The 16,749-nt window shown below is 51.5% G+C and overlaps 6 protein-coding genes and 1 non-coding gene across 7 annotated transcripts; 5 read left to right on the top strand and 2 right to left on the bottom strand.

The window, feature by feature from the left end:
* The first annotated feature begins 185 nt into the window (after positions 1 to 185).
* On the top strand, positions 186 to 2,514 carry BU25DRAFT_447487 (uncharacterized protein). The gene is made up of 2 exons (XM_033709541.1): positions 186 to 632; positions 683 to 2,514. The coding sequence occupies exons 1-2, from the start codon at positions 270 to 272 to the stop codon at positions 2,336 to 2,338; spliced, it is 2,019 nt and encodes a 672-aa protein (XP_033563162.1). The 5' UTR covers positions 186 to 269; the 3' UTR covers positions 2,339 to 2,514.
* Positions 2,515 to 3,049: 535 nt separating this feature from the next.
* BU25DRAFT_409458 (uncharacterized protein) lies at positions 3,050 to 5,086 on the top strand. Its single transcript, XM_033706059.1, has 4 exons — positions 3,050 to 3,389; positions 3,447 to 3,919; positions 3,972 to 4,233; positions 4,282 to 5,086. The coding sequence occupies exons 1-4, from the start codon at positions 3,386 to 3,388 to the stop codon at positions 4,764 to 4,766; spliced, it is 1,224 nt and encodes a 407-aa protein (XP_033563161.1). The 5' UTR covers positions 3,050 to 3,385; the 3' UTR covers positions 4,767 to 5,086.
* A 429-nt stretch (positions 5,087 to 5,515) lies between these two features.
* BU25DRAFT_409456 (uncharacterized protein) lies at positions 5,516 to 8,035 on the top strand. Its single transcript, XM_033706058.1, has 3 exons — positions 5,516 to 5,958; positions 6,227 to 7,189; positions 7,242 to 8,035. The coding sequence occupies exons 1-3, from the start codon at positions 5,816 to 5,818 to the stop codon at positions 7,738 to 7,740; spliced, it is 1,605 nt and encodes a 534-aa protein (XP_033563160.1). The 5' UTR covers positions 5,516 to 5,815; the 3' UTR covers positions 7,741 to 8,035.
* A 147-nt stretch (positions 8,036 to 8,182) lies between these two features.
* Positions 8,183 to 8,254, bottom strand: BU25DRAFT_t54. The gene has a single exon. It is a non-coding gene; the product is annotated as a tRNA-Arg (tRNA).
* A 1,898-nt stretch (positions 8,255 to 10,152) lies between these two features.
* Positions 10,153 to 10,877, top strand: BU25DRAFT_24799 (uncharacterized protein). The gene has a single exon (XM_033701600.1). It carries the CDS (start codon positions 10,226 to 10,228, stop codon positions 10,706 to 10,708), a length of 483 nt encoding a protein of 160 aa, XP_033563159.1. The 5' UTR covers positions 10,153 to 10,225; the 3' UTR covers positions 10,709 to 10,877.
* Positions 10,878 to 11,575: 698 nt separating this feature from the next.
* Positions 11,576 to 12,330, top strand: BU25DRAFT_490108 (uncharacterized protein; the record flags this gene model as incomplete). Its single annotated transcript, XM_033711473.1, has 2 exons — positions 11,576 to 11,800; positions 12,096 to 12,330. The coding sequence occupies exons 1-2, from the start codon at positions 11,592 to 11,594 to the stop codon at positions 12,328 to 12,330; spliced, it is 444 nt and encodes a 147-aa protein (XP_033563158.1). The 5' UTR covers positions 11,576 to 11,591.
* Positions 12,331 to 13,344: 1,014 nt separating this feature from the next.
* On the bottom strand, positions 13,345 to 14,271 carry BU25DRAFT_24640 (uncharacterized protein). Its single transcript, XM_033701586.1, has one exon. It carries the CDS (start codon positions 14,042 to 14,044, stop codon positions 13,439 to 13,441), a length of 606 nt encoding a protein of 201 aa, XP_033563157.1. The 5' UTR covers positions 14,045 to 14,271; the 3' UTR covers positions 13,345 to 13,438.
* Positions 14,272 to 16,749: the final 2,478 nt, after the last annotated feature.

Genomic DNA, 16,749 nt, shown 5'->3' with positions numbered 1-16,749 from the left:
GCTAGAACTCAAAAGCGTTGAAGCGATTTGGGCCAATGCAGGAACACGCCCGTCCTATCCGCGAATCAGTACGTCATGGGCAAACCGGCACGGGAAGTTCGCAGCCAACCGTTGTCCTGGCAACGATGTATTTACTACATAGCTCCCCAGATCCTCGCGCAACCCATGTGTTCATCGCAAGCATTCCTGTGCTAAGCGAACGCTCTCACCTTCCTTTCCGAAGGTCGCGTAAGGAAGGCCATCATTCCTTGCCTGCCTGAGTCGCCATCATGGGCCGCTGGCAGCCCTACCTCTACTCGGCGCCGGAGAGGCAGTCGATGAACGACGTCCCGAACGAATTCAACCCCAAGGCGGTGACCATGGCCAGTCGCACGCCGCCCTCGCCCCCGAAGAAGAAGCAGGATGGTCCCTTGGTCAATTTCAACAAGCATCCGGATAGCTACCTTATCTTACCATATGGTAAGACCGACGCCAAGCCCATGAGCCCAAAGACCAAGCTGTGGATCAAGATTGCGCGATGGACACAGCTCTTCTTCCGTGTGTGCAGTCTCTTGGGCGCCGTGGGACTGCTACTCTGTGGCATTTTTATTCGCGGTGCGCAGGACACTGAAGGATGGATCATGAGGATCCCGGTATGTGAAAGTATTGGACATGAGAGAGGGCAAAAGACTGACCAGTATAGCCCGGTGTCGATATTGTAGTATGTCTGTATGCCATCTACCACCTCATTCGTAGTCCCACGTCGCGACCTCCGGCTAGCTCAGCCAGCTACCACTTCTTCGCCTTGGTCACCGATGCCGGCTTCATCCCGTTCTACGTCTACACTCTGCTTCTTTCGCACCGGAATGCCGATATGGAAGCTGGAACTGTGGGACGCTGGAGGACTTTGTTCCCAACTGACGACAAGACGAACAAGATCCTCCTCACAACATGGCTCACTGCGACAACTGCCGCAGGTATCCATCTGCTCTCGGTGCTTATCGACATGTATCTCGTCATTGTCTTCAGGAGGATCACGAAGCTACCACCTGATATGAACCCTCTTGAAGACAACTTGACTCGCAGAAAGTCGAAGCACAAGCATAAGAACTCGTCGATCTCCGCTATCACACCTTTCCTTGACAATGAGAAGCGCTTCAGTGCCCAAAGCACAACTTCTGTTGACAGGAACTCTCAATCTGACCCACTGCTTTCGCAGGACGTCTCGAGTCCCACTAAGACACAAATGGCTTTCATGCATACTCGTACCAACTCGGAAACAGCCTATTCGCCGCACACTCCTCGGTCAGCTCGCCAGTTTCGAACAAGCATGGCTCACCGTGATGATCTCTATCGCCAGGATGATAACGTTGACAATGAGACCTTAGCTCAACGTAAATCTTTCCTTGTCCAGCAAGCAAACATGCAGCGACACGACAGGAATAACTCTTACGTCACATCCTCGTCCAAGCAGGACTTCTACACGCCTCCTACCACTGCCTGTAACGATAAACCCACTGCTACCGGTGACATCGCTCTTGAGAAGAGTAGCCGTGAAGATTTGCAGAACGACAACTGGTTCGTTCATCCTGATGATAATGATGAGCAGGGCAACGACACCCGCTATCTGGCACCAAAGCAGTCTACTTTTGGCCAGAAGAAGGGCTACACTACGGTTTCTTCATACGATGTCTCAGATTTTGAGGATGAGGTTGACCGACCGATGATCCCTCAACCTTTGCGCATGAACCCACCGACTCCTCAACCTACTCCTCCGCCGATCCCCAACTTCGATACCAAGAAGAACACACCGCCTCCTTCGAGTCTCAAGCGCACGCAGACAACAACTTCAATCTCCACAGAGGCCACCTTCAGCCGCTCCCACTCACGTGGCAGCACACCAAAGTCGCGATACTATGGTGACCTTAAGGCTGCAGCGCACGGCATCAGGAATGGTGACTCGGCTTCAAACTCTCCTGCCACCTCGCCAAAGAAGGGTTCGTTCAAGAACCAGCCCGACCATCTCCCGAGTGCGACCGCACAGTACACAATCAACTCTTCGCCCGTCAAGAACATCCTGGCGCAGAATGCACCCTTCAGCTTGGACAAGAAGTCATATACGAGTGTGCGCAAGACTGGCGAATTCAACCACACACCCGTGAAGGCTGTTTCGCCGCGTGTTGTTAGCAGGTCCGGCATCGACTACGTCAACCCCTATGAGTTCGACGACTCAGATCTTGGTACACCAGGCCGCAGACGTGACGTGAGCGGGAAGATCGCAGAGGAGGGCCGTGGTGGAGCATGGAACGACCATGGATTGACCCACCGCAAAGCCAGCGGTGTCGGTTACGCTTTCTGAATGCGTGTACCTTTGTTTGCAACAGGCGTTGTGGGAGTGTTCTTGTGTGATTTGACGGACTGCACGTTTTTGAGATACCTCAGTAGGTACAGATGGATTGAATACGAAGGACGTTTGTACATGATATCAGGATTTACATAGCGCCGCAGCAAGCGAAACTTGACGAATGCATCTGTTGCTCAAGCAGAGACTTCGGCTCTTTACAATTGACAATGTGACCCAACTTCGTGGTACATGGAAGCGCAAAAAACCCTTAAAACTCTGTCATAGTCAATCAGCAGGCAACACAATTCCACAATGCCAACCTCTAAACCCTCCTCATACACTATCCATTCGTGCAAGCTGCTGCGTTTGCGTGTTCAATACGGTGGTTGCCGGCTGCCTGGAGTATTTAGAAACGCGTGTGTGGAGCATCGTTAATTGATTGCGTCTGTAAATCACGCACAAACGAACCGGAGAACAACGCAAGACAAGCAGCTCTTTCTGTTTGACGCTCTCTGTCATGCAGCAACCTGCAGGAGCGGCACATCACAGATGCCTGGAAAACTCTTACGAACCGTCGCGGCGGCTGCATTGCATGAGCTTAGCCAGGCATCTGGCCAAATCACTTGCTCGCGCGTGCACCCGCGCCGGGAGCTCGCCACCGCTAAGCACGCGCGTTCTGGGGCACTCGTGATCGCGCGGCATCCTTCAGGCATACTCGAGGTCGAGAACCACCCTTCTCCCCTTCACCTGTACGCGACGCGCCACTGGATCCCCCTGAGTGCTCTGCGCTCTTGTGTTCTCTGTTCTGCCTCTCTGTCCGGTTGTTTGAGGCTCGGTCCTCTCTAGGGTGACGCGAACGGCTGTCTTAACTCATCAGCACGCGCCCAAGCCTTCGAGAACACGCCCGTGGACCAACCCTCCCAATCAATCACCCCGCCATCAGGGTATCTGGTCCTTGTCTACATATACTGCTCAGCTATTCCATTGTTTCTTATTGATTCTTGGACCTGGATCAAGTTGTATCTTGCAATCTACACGTTGGGACCTTACCCCGCCGCCACGATGCGTAAGTCGCGTCTCTAGCACGATCGCGATGAGCGTCCACTTACGACATGCATCACAGAGACCGAAATTGCCCACCCCATAGATCTTACTACGCCACGTAGATTGGATGTGCCAGAATCACAGGAGAGCGTAGTATCTACGATCTCTAGCACTTTCTCTGCACCAGCTCTAGCCTCGACCTCGAGTAACTTATCCTCGGATCAAGATGAAGCCTCACCGTCCGAGCCCTGTGGCCCTGCAGGTCACAGTAAACCGACACAAGTCCCAATGCCAGCCTCTACAAGTCGCGCCCATAATCAAGCCGCCAAAACAGATGTGCGACAGATCGACATAGCCGCTGCGAACGCGCCGCAAACCGGTCACACAACAGCAACTCCCATGCCGCTAGTTTCGCCCACCACTCAGGGCTTCAAGAGGAGTGCAGATGGATCAGTGAAGGGTGATGGATCGACAACAAGTCCAACAGAAAAGACCTCTGCACACAAGCGGAACAAGAGCATGGATACACACTCGAGCACTCGAATTGGGGAGGTGCGTGGCCATCTTCCAAGGCATGAACTATATGCGGCTAACGCGCATGCAGCTATCCGCCCAACTGAAGACTCGTCTCTCGTATGCCATGGTGAAAGTACAGAACGGCTGGGAGAAGCAGTCGCTTGACGAATTAGAAGAAGTCCAATCACAGCGCGGATCGCCCAACTCTGCACCTGGTGGCTCTCGAGTCACGTTTGACTCACCTTCCACCACGGACTATCGACGGAGACCAAGTGCAATCTCTGACAGCTCCGATCAAGTGATGGTGTCTCCAACCTCCGACTCTGTGCGGTCACATGCTCTCAATACAAGTCAGTACTACAACTCTACTGTGAGATCATAGTGTTGACAATTCTTAGCATATTGGCGATCGACCAACAAGCCAGCGACGAACGCTGCTGCTAACCTCATATCCATCACAGGCGGAAACGTAGGGCTTGGGCTCGCTCCAGCCCCTGAGTTTGAGTCTGCAAGGAGGCGTAGATCGAGTACTACACATCCACCCCCATCATTGCTAGGATCAGCGCAAAGAAAGCACCACAGTGATGTAGGCGCCGGTCAAAGAGCACCAACCACACCTCGAGCGGGCATCCTTCGCATGCCCAGTCAGCAAGCGGAGAAGGACGCTGTCGACACATTACTGTTTATGAGCAGCCCAAAGAACGCGCAATACTTCCCCCACACCAGTCAGGCCGGACACAGCTCGCTGCGAGAAGGAGCACCTCAACGGCGTGTTATGTTCGAAGCATATCCACCTCAAGATAGGCGGATGGTCTATCAGCCGCCCATGCCTACCTCAAGTCACTACTCAGCCGGACCATATGCTCCGCAGCCGGCACGGTAACTGACAGGAAAACTCATCCTACACTTCCTAGGATCTTTCAACACCCTCATCTCTAAGGCTCGGCGGACGCATTGCATTGTCGGCGTTGTGGTGCGGTGATACCCACTTGCTTTGTTGCATTGAAGGCATATTCTTACCTCATCATATCAGGAAGACTGTGAAAGTCACTTCTTTTGCAATTGTTGTCCTTTATCAGAGACATACTGGCCATTGAGCCCTGCATTGTTATTTATCATACTTTTGAGCCCAATGGGCCTGCCTGTGAATCTAGCGAGCATTCTTAGGAGTAACAACGACCATTAACGACAATATGAAACCATACCTTGACAATGCTTGTGCTACGAGAACCATGGTGACCTGAACTTTGGCAATACGAATGCTTCGCCGAATCTACTCCGATCTTGCGGCCGAGAGATGAGCTGCAGATCCTCGACACAACATTCTTAACCTGTAGTCGTACCCTGGAGTACCCTCTGAATGTCGCTGGTGGTCTACAACTCAATTGCAAATAGCACTGCGTCACAGAGCTCTACATTGACAGTTTGAGCAGCTCCTACCATGTCCCACTTGCGATTCCAGGCCAAGACACCAGAGCCGTTGCCCAGATATTTCAAGAGCCTCAACTTGATTTCTGTACATCAATAAGCCAATTCGGGACTTCATATCAATCCCACTTCTCGATCGGTGTTCCTGCATGCCCCTCCACCCGGGGTCGTGCGGGATGTCCGTAACAAATATGACCTCATCCTTGCTGCGTGGGTCCAGCAACAACCAAATCAGCGGATCGGCTGAGCCCACCAACGCTCCAGCTTCGCGTGCACCCCTTAGTCATGATGTCGAAACATTTAAATACTCCAGAGTCCCACCTAGCCTTCCCCATTGACCCTTTTGCTCTCCATCCTTTCCCCAGAACCTCGCATTTCGTTTTGACGCGCCTGACGTGCAGGTGAGCTCACGCGAATTCAAGGGAGCTTCAGCACCAACCACCACCGACCTCTGATCTCGACAATCGATAAGCTTTTCGCCGACAGAAGGAGAGAGCAGCAACCATGTCGGTCTCTGCAGCGCTGAAGGCTAGGGTCAGGAGACCTAGTTATCTGAAGAAGATTGCGAAAGCGGAGGATCTGATTCACCACTTTCCCAATGATGCATACATTGGCTGGTCTGGATTCACAGGTGTCGGCTACCCAAAGTGAGTGGAGCTCCCTTTCGTTTCGGCAAGTCTGTTCGAAAGGACATGAGATTTCAATTGGAAGAGATGGATTGTCTGGAGCTTGGTTTGTAGAGATGTGACGTGGAATGGTGTCGAGAGTATGCCGAGGGGGAGCGGAAGTTTGAAGGCAGGCAGAATCGCCGAGACATCTCCGACTCCACCATCTTGAGTTGAGAAGTTTAGTGACTTGGCAATCTTATATGCAGCATTTGAAGGTTTCACTTCGAGACTAACAATTCTTGTTCAGGAAGATCCCAATTGCCCTCGCAGAACATGTCGAGAAAAACAACCTCCAGGGCAAACTCAAGTACAATCTGTTCGTCGGTGCATCGTCTGGCGCAGAGACTGAGAACCGATGGGCGAGAAACAACATGATCAACCGCCGATCGCCGCATCAAGTCGGCAAGGACATCGCCAAGGGGATCAACAACGGCAACATCAAGTTTTGGGACAAGCATCTGAGTATGTTCCCTGTGGACCTGATGTACGGATTCTACACCCTCGACAAGCCACAGAACCGTCTGGACGTCACCATTGTGGAAGCATCTGCGATCACAGAAGATGGTGGTATCATTCCCGGTGCATCAGTAGGCGCAACACCCGAACTCGTTCAGATGGCCGACAAGATCATCATTGAAGTAAACACCGCCAGTCCCAACTACGAGGGTCTTCACGACATCACAATGACAGATCTGCCACCTCGCCGAAAGCCGTACCTTGTCATGTCTCCCGAGGACCGTATTGGTACACCTCACGTCCCAGTTGACCCTGAGAAGGTTGTTGCCATCGTCGAGAGTGACTACGCCGATCAAACGCAGCCCAACACTCCTGCGGATGCCACCTCGAAGGCCATTGCTGGTAACCTCATCGAGTTCTTGGAGCACGAGGTCAACAAGGGACGACTACCCGCGAACCTTCTCCCTCTCCAGTCCGGCATTGGTAACATTGCGAACGCCGTCGTTGAGGGTCTTGCGACCGGAGGTGCCAATTTCAAGAACCTGAAGGTCTGGACTGAGGTCTTGCAAGACTCTTTCCTTGATCTGTTCGACTCTGGCAATCTTGACTTCGCTACTGCGACATCGATCCGTTTCTCGCCTGAGGGATTCGAGCGTTTCTACAAGGGCTGGGAGGACTATGCACCAAAGCTACTACTCCGTTCGCAGCAGGTCTCGAACTCGCCTGAGATCATTCGCCGTCTTGGTGTGATTGGGTAAGCCTCCGTTTGCTTAAGAACATTTGCAACTGTGCTAACTTCACTCTAGTATGAACACCCCCGTCGAAGTCGACATCTACGCCCACGCCAACTCGACCTGCGTCATGGGCTCCCGCATCCTAAACGGTCTCGGCGGCTCAGCCGACTTCCTCCGCTCCGCCAAATACTCCATCATGCACACACCCTCCACACGCCCGTCCAAGAACGACCCTACCGGAGTATCCTGCATCGTGCCTAAGGTAACGCACGTCGACCAGACCGAGCACGATCTCGACGTCATCGTCACCGAGCAGGGTCTCGCCGACGTCCGCGGCATGTCTCCCCGCGAGCGCGCCAGAGTCATCATCAACAAGTGCGCGCACCCTGACTACAAGCCGATCCTTCAGGACTACTTTGATAAGGCGGAGTTCGAGTGTCTGAGGAAGGGATGGGGTCACCAGCCGCACTTGCTGTGGAATGCGTACGATATGCACAAGCACTTGAATGAGCATGGTACTATGAAGTTGCCGAAGTGGGATTACACAGATGCTGAGGCTGGTATGCGATAAACGGCGAAGGGTGGATATCAATAGTACTGTAACAAACCGAAGGAACAAGTTAAGAATTCAAGATGTGAGCTCTCTAAAGACTGTGGATAATGTGATGGTAGTATGAACATCCCTTCTTAATAGGATGTTGTCTCTGGAGACGTTCAGAACACTAAGCGAATTCAAGCTGGCAACTAAGTCGCCGCTGGCGGTGGTTACTTTACCTCGCCGCATTTCCTATATCCATGCAACAACCTTAGGAGGGCGTCGCATTGAGATCCACGACTCCCGAGCAGTTAAGACGGCCGTCAGATGCCTCCAAAGAGGGCGATCTCTACCTCCCAACCCCCAGTGCAAGGTGCAAAAATAACGTAGGGGTCGAACACGGAAATGGTCCACGCAGAAAAGTGACCAATGTCGTTGTGCATTTCCGGTGTAGGGCGCGACGAGAGCAAAAAAGAAGCGACCGATGTGGGACTCGAACCCACAGCCTCAGCCTTAGGAGGGCTGCGCGCTACCATTGCGCCAACCGGCCGGGTCTACTATTGAAGTATGCAGATCTTTTTATGGCAACATTAATATAGTCATTTAAATATATGTCGCTCTAAAGCTTTGCAACAATCAGAAGCTGTCTGCTCTTGCAGTGCTGTGAGTGAGGCGTTTGATGTTCGGCGAACTATTCAACCCACACGGCTACGGGGTTTGCGACGATCGGTTGCGGCTGATGATCGAAGTTGCTTACAAATCTGCCCTTGCGCCGTTAGAGCGAGCTTTGTAAAACGCAATGAAAAACGACAGCTGAGCGCAAAGTATGAGACCGAGAGGAAAGAGCGTTGCTAATGAGTGGATGTGGGAAGTGTTCAACGGGAGGCCACATTTGCGATCTGTAGGAGAAACACGCTAGCTACGTCACGCGCTTGAGACGCAACTTCTTTCGAGCACAACACTCTTGCAACCAGACGACAATCGGACTTCTCAACTTTGGCCCTTCGAACGTCGACGTGTCCAAGCTAGGAGCGATACGCTCAGCTCACGTACAGTATGTTCGCAACTTGTAGCCTCCACAGCACACGTTGTCCGCGTCGTACACCACGATCATGGCCTTGAGGTGTCGTTTGAGCTATGCTGGCAGTCAAGCTCTGTATCCAGAGGCTTGTCATGTCTTCTATCTAAACGCACGCCAGTTTTCGCCTTCCACATACCATCAATCTCGAAGCACGAACATCACACTCCTCAGAGGCTAAACAATGACTTTTCATGCTCACTGTTGCTGTCGTCCTGATTATCATATACACAGGATGGGTGCTGAGCATCGTTATGGCATGTCTTATCGATCGCCATGGGCCACCGGAGTATCAGCCTGAGCGGGGGATCGACTAGCCGGATCGGCATTCGAACTACGCAGACGACCGTCATAAGGGCATTTGATGCAGGCGTAGCTTTCATGCGAAACACCCGTTTGAAAAGGCTGGTACTGAGACTGCTACAAATCAATGGACCATTGAAGTAATTAGTTGATCGTATTGCGTTGGCGAAAATACCACGGACTTCTCGCCTATATCAACAACTCCCGGCTCATACACCTTGGTCTGTGAACCATCTTCAGCAAGCACATCCATTTCTAGTCTACGATTGATTGATCGTTACACTCACTCAAGACATACTCGCAGTTTTGCTTCAATGGATCCGCGTCATCCCATTGTCATTTATTTTATCGTATCGTGCAGCATTCTCACAGTCGGCGCGGCGCTTGCTGGATTCTGGATGTGCATTATCGGATGCCGGTCAAGATCACAGCGCCCAACTACTCGACACCGAAGATGGTATGGGCGTCCGGTCACCAATCCAGACAATGACCAACCTTCGGATTTACTATACGGTTACCCTCGTTCTTACTATACAAGGACACAACTGGAGCAGCTTGACAGATTGAGGAGAGACCAGGCAGACACACGCTCGAGAGAGGCACGGCCTCATGATTCGTATAACCCCAGATACATGTATACATGCGACTGTGTGGATGGTTGGATGGGTGATGGCGGGGAATGTCCGCACTGCTGACCATATCCTTCGCAACACTGACTTTTCATGTCAGAGAAGCACAAGGGGTTCGGTGACTTATTATTCCATCAGTTCAAAGCACGGGGAGTGTTCTTTCGGCATCAGGTAGACGGTCTAGACCGTAGATTAATCTTGTTCATCCAGGATGGAACATAACATTTCCTCATTTGATCGTGTGCCAGGGCTTCTCGACTTCCATTTCCGAAATGATTGAAACAAAACCGTAGCGTAGCTTGCTTACCTTAAGAATTCGAATATTGCTTCTGACGCACAAGCCAGGCGATGCGGTGGATTGCATGCACTCTTTGTCTCACTCACAAGCATGACAAACTTGCGTTGTGACCTTCTCAGTACAAGAGATGTATCATCACAGGTGTTCAATTGATTATCCTCTCTCAATTAAGTATACCCAAATGACGGATATCTCGGCTACTTTTCAAACACCATGGCATACATTCAACTCATTAGTTCCTTCATGATACTGTTCCATCTCCAACTCTTGGTCGCCATCGACTTAGGTTGTCGCCTACTCTACGATTGCGAAACGTGGTGTGAGGGAAAAGTAAACGAAACTTGGACCAATCAGCTCAGAGCATCAGACGTGCTGTGTGTGCTCTCGAACACAGGGCACGAGATGCAAACTGGCCAGTTCGCACAGTCTGCAAATGGAGTGCACAACAGTAAAGACATAAGTTTCAAATCAAAATCAGCGAGAAGTTCCGGATGTTTGACCAAACGCAGGCACCCTTTGTCTTGTCGACACACATGCAACAAATTCAACACACCCTCGTCAGCACAAGACATGTGTATTAGCTGCAATCAATATCAACCATCTGCTACACAAGATCATACCAAGGCAACGGATCCCTTGTTTACCTTTGAACCACCATGTCATACTTTCAACTTTTCCTCTTCTGGATTGTCTTGACTCATGTCAAGATCTTGCTAGCCATCGAGTTCTGGCGTTCGCTGCTTTGCGATCGAGAAGCGCACCGATGCGGAAGAATGAAGGACATGGAAAGAAGATGGTTCGGCGCTGCGCTCTAAGAACAAGGGACTCTGGGCAAAGCCGTTTAAAATGCAGTCTGTCCAGTTGACATGGCAAATACGTGGTATGTGCTGCCGGGTGAAACCATTTCGGAGATATTGTCCGCAAAGTCGAGAAGTTGACATGCGTCTGATCATCTCCACAAAGCGACATTGAGAGGGAGATGTGATGTAGCTATCGTGAGAAAATCGAGACAGCGTTTGTGTATCTTGGACCACATCATCTTGACACGACAAACGATGCTGTTCGTTTGATCAATGCCAGCATAAATGCCACAAAATCGATCCTATACCTTTCACGTTCCCACAACACCCATCCTTGCTTTTCTCCAGAGCTCGTCAATGCAAAGACCATGTCAGAGGTTCCGTTGGTATGGATACTGCTGGGAGGACTAGCCGTGTAGCTTGTGCTCATACAAATTCTGTCGTGGCTAAGATACATCAAAGTAAGGCCGAATTGTCTTGATGACTACGATTCTGAGGAGAAGGGTACGGCTGTGACCGAGATGAATTTAGACGAATGACTGGTTCGGTGTTGGTAGTACTTTGCACCTGGAACGCATCAGTAGCGTTGTGTAGGAAGGATCTGCTGTGGCTGGTGATGCTCGCCATTGTGAGTTGTACCGTAAATGGGTTTAGTATACGTAAGCAATGAATAGTTGTCACTCGATTCCTGCACTTACGGCCGGTCAGTAGAAGATGTTATACGTCCCATTCGCACACCACTCTTGCACTGCTTCCCTTCAGCTTCTTACAGCGCCAAGATGGCAACCTACTGGACTGATCACAAGCATGAGATCATAGTATGGAGTATCGTTGGCGTCCTGCTGTTGGTGTTCCTCTTCTGGTGCTTTCATTCAAAACCCATCATCAACATACAGCCGGAAACCCCAGCGCTACGACCTCAGCAACACCCTGCTAGAGATGACATCGAGCTTGCGTCTCCTCCACGAGCCTTCCTCCCTGCACCATTGTATGGAGAACACGAACGTGACATTTGGGTGCCGGACTACATAGAACTACAGAAGCGTGATGGATTTTTGTACCCAAGCAACTGGAGGAAAGAAGACATGTAGCTAATAATGACATCCAGAGGTAGCTTTCCGTTGCTGCTGCTAGATCGCACTGTGGTGGCTGTTTGCTTCGCGATGACGCTTTGTGATGGGCTGTGAATATGCAGTGAGTGCGACATGTCAGAGTCGCAGTGTGAAGACCTCCAGGCCCGTAAATAAGGCTACAATGACCCATAGCTTATCCACTCTTTAAAGCAACCCCCCTATCAACATAATGTTCGGCATGGACACAATCTTGTACATCGCCGTCCTTTATGGCATCTTCCTCGCCATACCACTGCTCTTCTTCATCCTCTACATCATCTTCAAGACTTCAGAATGCGAAAGGGAGGAGATTTTCAAGGAAGGAATGAAGAGGAAAGCGAGGGAGCTGGATTGGGAAAAGAAAAATGCCGTCAAGAGCGAGACGATGCCGATGTCTGCTATGTAAACTTGCCGTGCCTTGCGATAGCTGGAGAGTACAGTCTTTCACTGATACATCATCTTCCTGGAGAAGATTACTCAGAGGTTTACCTATCGGGCCGTCATTGCAACTGCACTGTCGAGATATGTTGCTGTGCAGGTCTTCAGAGTGTTTTAAAAACCACAAGCTGCTTTGCGAACACCCTCACGTTGTCGATATTGCGCAGAAGTACAACTGCGTCCCTGCTGCAGGCAGCAAATGCTTGTACTGCGAATCCTTCGACATTGCGTGATGCGCACGATTGGGTGCTACCTGGCGATCGTTCCATTATTTCTGTGGTGCAGCGTCACACCCGCCGCGGCCGCCGAGCCCGTTTTGCGTGGTTGCAACGTGCGACAGACCCAGAGTAACATCTTCACCTGATGGGCGAGCTTGTCAATTCAGATGTCTGAGGTTGTAGCCAGCGGATTGTGATGCCTGCAAACGGCTCCATATGCAGCGAGCCGTCTTAGCCGGGAGATCCATGCTAACTGTGTGTGGCTTAGATCTGCGCGACGCGCGTCCTGGCGTGGACGTCACGTCATACCAGGCAAGATCAATGTGGTCGAGCATGCTGCGAAACGAGGGTTGCAGGCAGTTGTTTGTGAGGCTTTATTGTTGCGGAAGGGTCGATGCGGACTGTAGCAATGTCAAAAGTGGTCAATGTCAGCTCAGTCTATGGCAATTGCAAGGGTACTCATCGCAGGCAACCGTAGCTACCTGTCATTCCGGGTAAAGCAGGGGAAGCAGAGCTCCGGCAAGCTTGGATGATGTGACAGGTCGAATGAAGTGAAGGCAGGAAGTCAAGTAAAGACAAGTGGAAGTCAAATCGAACCGCAAACCAAGCAACCACGTTCACAGCATGAGAATAGACAGTTTGGAGTTTGTAAGCTATCATTATAGCCATGAATACATTCCGTGAAATTCGTATTACAAAAGTATGATCGACGTGACCGAGGTATCCCAACACCGTGTATCATTCCGTATCCGACAGTGCCCGTCTCGAATTGAGACAAAGCATGGTATTATCCATTCGAAAGAGCCATTGTTGAACTTTTGAGATGGTTATCGACTCAAAGTCGAGAGGGTGAGCCGCTTACAACAGACCGGCAGCGAGGAAGAGACCACCAGCAAGAGCACCCATAGCGACGGGAGCGGCGGTGGGGGCAGCAGCACCGGTGGAGGCAGCAGCCGAGGAGGCAGAGGCGCGGGCAGATGAGGCGGCGGAGGCAGCAGAAGAGCGAAGGGACGCGCCGGCGCTGGAGAGGGAGGAAGCCGCAGAGCCAGTAGCGGTAGCAGCCTCGGAGCTGATGCTAGCAAGAGCGGAGGAAGCACCGCCCTCGATGGAGGAGACAGCGGACGAGGCAACGCTGGCAACGGAGGAAACCTGGGAGCCGAGCGAAGACTCAAGGGAGGAGAGGACGGAGGAGACGTCGCTGGCTCCGGGGAGAGCAGAGGAGACCTGGCTGCCGATAGAAGAGGCAACCGAGGAGAGGATAGACTGAACCTGGGCGGAGGCGAGGCCGGCACCGGCGATCATGGCGATGGTGGAGAAACGCATGTTGATGGTATTGGTTGTGTGGGGTTTTGGGTGAGTGACTGAAGTGGTTGAGTTGATGAAAGTGATTGTTTGGTTGATGTTGGATGAAGGGAAAGGGTAAGGCAAGGCGAAGGGCCCTTTCTTATATCGACAGCACAACATGGTCCCAGCTCCACATTAGGGCGTCATAGCTAGCCCAAAGCTTCAGCAACAAACAAACGGGACTCCCTTGCTGCACCGCATGGCACCGCCTCTTTCGTTTCTCCTACGTAACTGCAAAGATATTCACTGGCTAGCGCCGCCACAGCGAGCACTGCCTGTCAAGTACCTTACCGGTTGCGGTAATTGAATACAGCATTGGCCAGGCCTGATTGGAATGTTCCTTGCTTATCCGTAGCTTTTTTGTGGAGAACTGCATGAGAAAGCTTGATCTGGGGATCAGCTCACTAACCACCGCCGTCTTCTGGCCATGACGAGCTGTTGATGCTAACACCGCTTACGTTGCTTGGACAATGATGGTGCGAATGCGGCCGCCGTGCACCGTTGGTCGCCCATGGCGCAATGTTACGCGTCGAGCGGCAAAACGTCGAAAGCATTTCAACCATGTGTTAAGCCCCGTCTGACTGACGCTTGTCAGATCCAGGCCTTCAAGGCATTCAATTGCCCAATGGCGGCTCAGTCATGCATTTTGGGGAGTCTCACTGTTGTTCCCACCGAAACCGCTATTTACAGCTGCCAGCCACTGACGATCCAGCCAACGTGAAACAGTGAGCGTTTTTCCAGGCCAGGTATGAAATACGGGGCTGTAGATCCACTTCATTTGGGGAAGAATCGAGCCACAGCCGAATCAAGGCGTGGAGAGCGCTACATTGCTTGCAGCTTGCTCAAGGCTTGAAACAGCACTGCTTGTAAGTATGATGTCATCGCGGCCTGAGAACGCTCAAACTAGTCTTGGAGGAATTGCTCTCTCATGCGCAAGACGATCAGCCGAACTCCGATGCACCTTCAAGAGGCTATCAATAAGAGCAAGGACATTCGCTGCTGCGTGGTGATGGAAGTTGGCAAAGTGATAATAAGGAGTGAGACCAATCGGCAGGGAAGAACCGCCTTCCCCAGTGCCAAGGGCCGCCATTGCCGTCAAGCCGCGTTCCAAATTGGTTCAGCCTGCAACCATTCACGCCAAAGTCCGTCAACAACCTCATTTGCCTTGGTTCTTGACTCCCAGTTTTAGAGTGCCTGGCTCTGATGTCATCTTAGATTCAAAGCGTAGCCCCCTCAAGAAGGCGTGCTCGCCAGGCCGCCTGATTGCCGCATTGCAATTTCAGTCTCGCCTCAGAACCTGATCGCCTCGGACACGGATTTATCCAGCTTGGCTGCCTTCCACCCGGCTTTCTTTTCCTATGCCGCTCGCTGCTGAAACCAGCTTGCCAACTTGCTCGACGTCACGAACAATCTGAAGTCAAGAAAGGAGACCGCACCGCGTGCCCGGAGGAATGCAACAATTGTCTCTCAGCCTGTTTGGCTACCTAGCCTGAAGACCTCCTCCAGGCTAGCACTCCAGACCAGTCGCGCCACTTTCGACTCGATGTCTTTTGCGTGGCATCGCGGACCTGACATCTATCCCATCGAATTCTGCAGAAGCTGGAAAGTTTCTATACTTCCTGCACTCCATTGTTCCTTATTCCTAGTCATCGCTTGTGTCTGTCGCATCGGGTGCTTACGCTGCTACTGATCTATAGGTGTAGTCCACCGCATCACTCGCTAAGCGCACCGAATACAGAACGTCGTACTCATCTTGCGCAAGCCCAGATTCCATGACCCACATTTCCGATCACAACTACTACCTTAGATCCAGGACCTGGGTGGTCGGCGCAGTCGTTGCCTACCCTGCCACGCGGTCATGTTCAGTCCAAGCATGACGCGGCACCTGCGTACCACATCGAATCGAATGCTGCCCTAAGATCAGGACTTGCACGCTTTTCGATGCAGAGCTCTTGAGATTAAGGTCTACACGGTCAATGCTGGCTTCGCGTATAGACATAAGTTGACCGCCGCACTTAATGAACCACCTCCAGTCGATACAGCATCGATTCCTATGAGGACACCACACGTGATTGCCATTGCTTTTCGACTTGCTACAAGTGGCTTCTCGACTATCTGTTATCCGGCGCATACTCAAATTAAATGCATGCCTTGATAGCTAGCAAAGAAACGTAAGAGTATGGCAAGGCAGTACGAAACTGCCCGTTGTGCTGTCAGAGTCGTAACACATCGACAAAACGCACCGGAGGAAGTAATGCTGCAACAGTATACATTCTGGCGACTATGAGGGTGCTACTCGAAAGCCAAGAAAACCGTCGTGCTTTTGATTGAAAGACACAAGTGAAGCGTCTATATCATCCAGATCCTATGACAGCAGGAACGACTTGGTACCCTGAGATACTACTCTCTATAACCAGTTTGCATGTTAAACTAAGAACACGGTCTGTGAAAACTTGGATGAGCTGGTTCAGATCTTAAAAAACACTCTTGAGGCAACTACCTGCAGTGAACCTCGATTGAACTCATCAGCTTCCCCAGCACGAACACCAGTAAAATTAATCAGAACTGTACGTGAGAAGCTTCACGCCGTAATTTGAGGTGTGGTCATAGAGTACAACGTAGTGAGGTACGCCATGTACACACACGCTGCATGCGCCCCGAGTGTTCGACCGAGTAAGCGCTTCAGGCAACTTGAGCACGAACCGCCTCTGTGTCCTCTTCGTAGTAAAGTGAGCCTGAGAGCATGCGCAATATGAGGTGCATGGTACGAACACTATTTTGCGGTTGTATGTGAAAGTCCAGGACGTTTGCGGAACGAGCACGAG

Source organism: Macroventuria anomochaeta (genome assembly GCF_010093625.1).
Source record: "Macroventuria anomochaeta strain CBS 525.71 unplaced genomic scaffold BU25scaffold_11, whole genome shotgun sequence".
Lineage (NCBI taxonomy): Eukaryota > Fungi > Ascomycota > Dothideomycetes > Pleosporales > Didymellaceae > Macroventuria > Macroventuria anomochaeta.
The sequence above is the reverse complement of the archived record's forward strand: the minus strand, read 5'-3'. Positions and strand labels throughout refer to the sequence as shown.